The sequence below is a fragment of the Crocodylus porosus genome, unplaced genomic scaffold, assembly GCF_001723895.1.
Source record: "Crocodylus porosus isolate Cpor-Errol unplaced genomic scaffold, CroPor_comp1, whole genome shotgun sequence".
In the NCBI taxonomy this organism is placed as follows: Eukaryota; Metazoa; Chordata; order Crocodylia; family Crocodylidae; genus Crocodylus; species Crocodylus porosus.
The window spans coordinates 181,092,272-181,096,357 of record NW_017728886.1 but is presented as its reverse complement, the minus strand read 5'-3'; the positions used below and the strand labels follow the sequence as shown (position 1 = coordinate 181,096,357).

The 4,086-nt window shown below is 39.5% G+C and overlaps 1 protein-coding gene across 12 annotated transcripts in view; it reads left to right on the top strand.

Annotated features, from left to right (window-relative positions):
* Positions 1-4,086, top strand: part of MTCL1 (microtubule crosslinking factor 1) — a 181,390-nt gene that overhangs the window by 107,782 nt on the left and 69,522 nt on the right. For all 12 annotated transcript variants that reach the window (XM_019546163.1, XM_019546155.1, XM_019546147.1 and 9 more), the window contains exon 4: positions 2,637-2,696. In XM_019546163.1, the coding sequence (XP_019401708.1) occupies positions 2,637-2,696 (60 nt within the window). The remainder of the gene's footprint in view (positions 1-2,636; positions 2,697-4,086) is intronic.

Here is a 4,086-nt window from a genome sequence, read left to right as displayed (position 1 = left end):
ACCCCAGCTGACTTCCTGCCCTTTGGGCAGGGGGCTGGACTCGATGATCTCCCGAGGTCCCTTCCAGCCCTGATGTCTATGAAATCTATGAAATGAGGTTAGAGGACCCTAATGTGTTAAATCAGTCCCTGCCTCCAAAAGCTATAAACAGAGGAGTTAGCAAAGAAGAATGGAGGTGTAGAGTCTCAACCAAAGTCAGACAGCAGGACACTGAATAGCAGAGCCAAGAATAGAATCTGCATCTCCTGAGTCCCAAATCAGTGGCCTACTCACAGGACCATGTTCCCTCTCTAGCTATTGATGTCTTCCAACCACAGTAAATATTTATTATTTTGTAAAATGTTTCACTGCCCAGGGGATCATTTATAACTTCAGTATTAGTTATAGGAAATCACTGCATTAGTTAGAAAGCAGATTAACAAAAATAAATTGAAGAATATATTGAACATATGGTGCTGCATATGAATGAGTTTAAATACTTATGCTGTTTATAACACACAAGAAAAGAGAAGGTTTGTTTTAGGAATGCTTTAGTTATGATCTGTAGTATTTTGAAACCTAAAATAACCCGAGTTCAATCACAAGAAACCTGCACAAAGTTTGAAACTGTAGAATTCAGTGCATGTTGTCAGCCAGCTGATGGCCTGATTAGAGTGGATTTACTTAACTAGTAGGGGTTCTTCTGCTCCTCCCGTCCAGGCTAGAGCTCGAGCTGCATGCATGTTACTGCAGTGGAGGAAGAGACTTACTTTACCTGAACTCACTGGGCCTAAATTCTGCTCCCACTTACGTTGCTCTAACTCCTGAATAGTTCCATAAGCCTGTAGAGTAACTTTGCATTTACACTATATAGCTCAGAGCAGAATTTAACCCAATGAGAGCTTTGCTGTTGATTTTAAATGGATCGGGATTGGGCCTCAGGGCAATCCTGATATAAAGGCAGCAATTCTATCAAGTAAAACACAAGAGAGTGCTTCTCTGAGTAAACTAGTAGGAACAATTCTGGGTTTGTCTGAGCTGCAAATTGTTCTTTGAGAACAAGAATAAATGGAAGTTGTTTTACTAAAATCCTCCAGTGTACTGAACCTGCCATGCTTTTGAATTAATGGTTAGGACATAACATCTTTCTTTTTAGGCCTTTATTTAAAGGCTGTTTACATTTATTGAACAAAATAATTTTTCCTGTCAAGTCTCACTGTGCTTAAAACCTGCACAATCTGAAGAATCTGCAGAATTCTGCTGTGTCACTTAAAGCAATGCATAAGTTTTTCCTCTTCACAGAGATGGAGAAAGCCATTAAGGAAGTAGCAGAGGGAAGTAGTCTAATTTACTTTAAGAGGGAGCTAGACTAGAAGGCATCAGAAAATGGAGACAGGGATTAATATCTGTTTCTTCTGGGGGTTTACAGCTATGTCCTGGAATGCTTGTCAGATCAGTCCAACTGGTAGCCTGAGAGCTGCATGTGGGCCCCAGCTGCCCCCTGTCCACTGCCATGTAGCAGGGTTCCACGTGCTGCCCGTGCAGGCTGCATGGCAGGGGACGCGGGTCACACTGAAGTTCCCCTGGCTGCACTGAAGTCAAACAGCCCTATTATAAACTATTGCAAAAATGAAGCAACACAGATTTTGAATTCAATCTACTCCCTATAGTTACTCAACCTGATAGCTTCTTTGTCTGGTAATGGAGATTATTACTCCCCTATGAAATGTGCAAGTTTTAACCTACCAAAGCCAAACGTACACCTCATGTGAGTGATGTCATTATAGCAGTTTAAATTTTGCCCTAAAATAGAATTTTCATTGAGAGAGAACTTGTGACATTATGAATGTCTTCTACTCTTTCTTTCATTGTGATGCCTGAAGGTATTGAAAATCAAAACATTGGTTACTGTGTCATTACAGGATCCTGCATTTCATAAGCAATTTTCCTATAAATGACACTAAAAATACACAAAGCAGTACGGTTTCTAAATCCAAGTTATAAAATAAATTCAGTACACAAGGGAGACAGTTATTGTGATGTTGGCCTTTAATCAAGTTCCCTAGTGTACAGGTCAGCATGGGTTAGATCTGCTCTGTTATGCAGTGTTGCTTACACATGTGGGCTAGGGGCAGACATTACTCATGAACTGTTTTAAGTTATCAGAAACTGGTTTAAACCTGTAACAAAACATCAATTCAGTGCACATAAACCACTTTCAAAATTGCTGAAACTGGTTTAAGATAAACTTGGTTGAATGTAGCATCAGACTTAACTGATTTGGGTCAAACCAGTTTATTCAGTATCTTTCCAAGACAGGGTTCTCCAGTGTTTAATTTCAGCATAAGTAATATTCTTGGATTTTTCTCATCTCTTTCAAATATAAATCACTGCCTTTGGAAAAAAAAAAAAAGCAGTTTTCGCCAGAAATTGTGTGTGGGAAAGGGAAAATTCCGCCCTTTCTGACCTTTTAAATAACGCACTTGCATTTTAAACAGGCATGTCACAGAAAAAGCTAATAGAAAACATTCTGATTTCCTTTTTTATTAGTTAAAAGAATATCATCTTTTCCCCAGTATCAGTTTTATGCTGATGGTCCTTTCGAATTTTGGTGACATGACTTATCAGTAAATGGCCATCGCCTGTTTCTTTTTCAGAGTTCCCTGAAGAGAAGAGGCAGCAGGGAAACGCACAAAGAAAAGAAGGCATTCACCCAGGTACCATTTTCAATAACACATACTTGGTTTTGTTTCGAATTGTGTGTCTGTTTAATAGGAAACTCAAGATCTCTGTTCACTGGGTGTTAAAGGACTCATAAAAAAAAGTCAGATAAAACTTGATTAGCCTTAAACCTACTGAGACATTTCAGATAATTTAGAAACAATTTAGGACACAAATTTGATCTCTATGCCTTGCAGCTGCTCAGTTTTATTCTTATATCTGGTATTTGTGGACTCAGGCTGAAGGTTTTTGTCAAGACAAGAAAATCACCTTGCCTCATAAAGTAATCTTAGGGACTAAAAAAAATTTTATGTGGTGCTAAAGTTTGTATTAATGAGCATTTTGGCACTGAATGCTGTTCACATGCTGAAACAACACTTAGTGTGTTGTGTCAGAGGCTTAGGTTTTGTTTCTCATGTTAACTTAAAATATCTGCTTCCTCTACTGCATTTAAAATAAAAACTCTGAGCTACCCACCTTCCCTATTAGGATTCTGATTGTATTAAATTCTTACAATCTGAGTTTCCCCAGGAAAGCAGTCGGCCTGAGTTCAGCTCCTTTTTGTGAAGGCTGCAGTGGCTGGTGCTTTTTCCAGCCCCTATTCCATTCACTAGGTAATAGATCAGAGATGAGGGGTAGGCTTCTCTCACTGAGGGGTAGAAGAGAACCCAATAGGAGCATCGCAGCTTTGTTGGAAAGGAGCTTTTCTTGGGTTCTCCTCAGCCACCATCTATAACTTGAGCCTAATCAAATGATTCTAGCATGTAATGCTTCTTAGTTTTCTTTAACTGCCTGGAGCCTTAAAATCTGTTGCTTTTTTAATCATTTTAATACATAGCTCTTAATTAACAACCAAAAGTTGAATGGGTAGGACGGGTGAATAGAAATGTATTATTCCAGATGTAATATCTTGCAGAGGACACAAACACAGGAGTGCAATGGAAGCAGTCTTTCAAGAGGTTACACTGTTCTTTCTTCCATAACTACCAGATAATGAGGAGGCTTATTTAAATCATCAGCTATTTGGGGCAGGCTTTCTGTAAAGCACTCACCACACTATAGGGTGAATATCAGGGCGGGCAATTATTTTGGCTGGAGGGCTGCTTAATGAGCTTTGGTGAGCTGTTGAGGGCCACAAGGGTAGCCCCACCCCTTGACAGGTGCCCTGCCCCCTGGTTGCCATCTTGGGACCAGAAGTCCCGCTCCCTAATCCCTGACTTTTGCCACTGGAAGTCCCTCCCCTTGCCCCCAGAACTACTTCTTTTGGGAAGGGGTTTGCCACCTTGGAACCAGAAAAAAAAATGTATACTAAAAATTGAAAATTGATAGTAACATAGTTTAATTTTATTTTAAAAAATATTTTTATTCTGATTTTTGTGTTTGCAT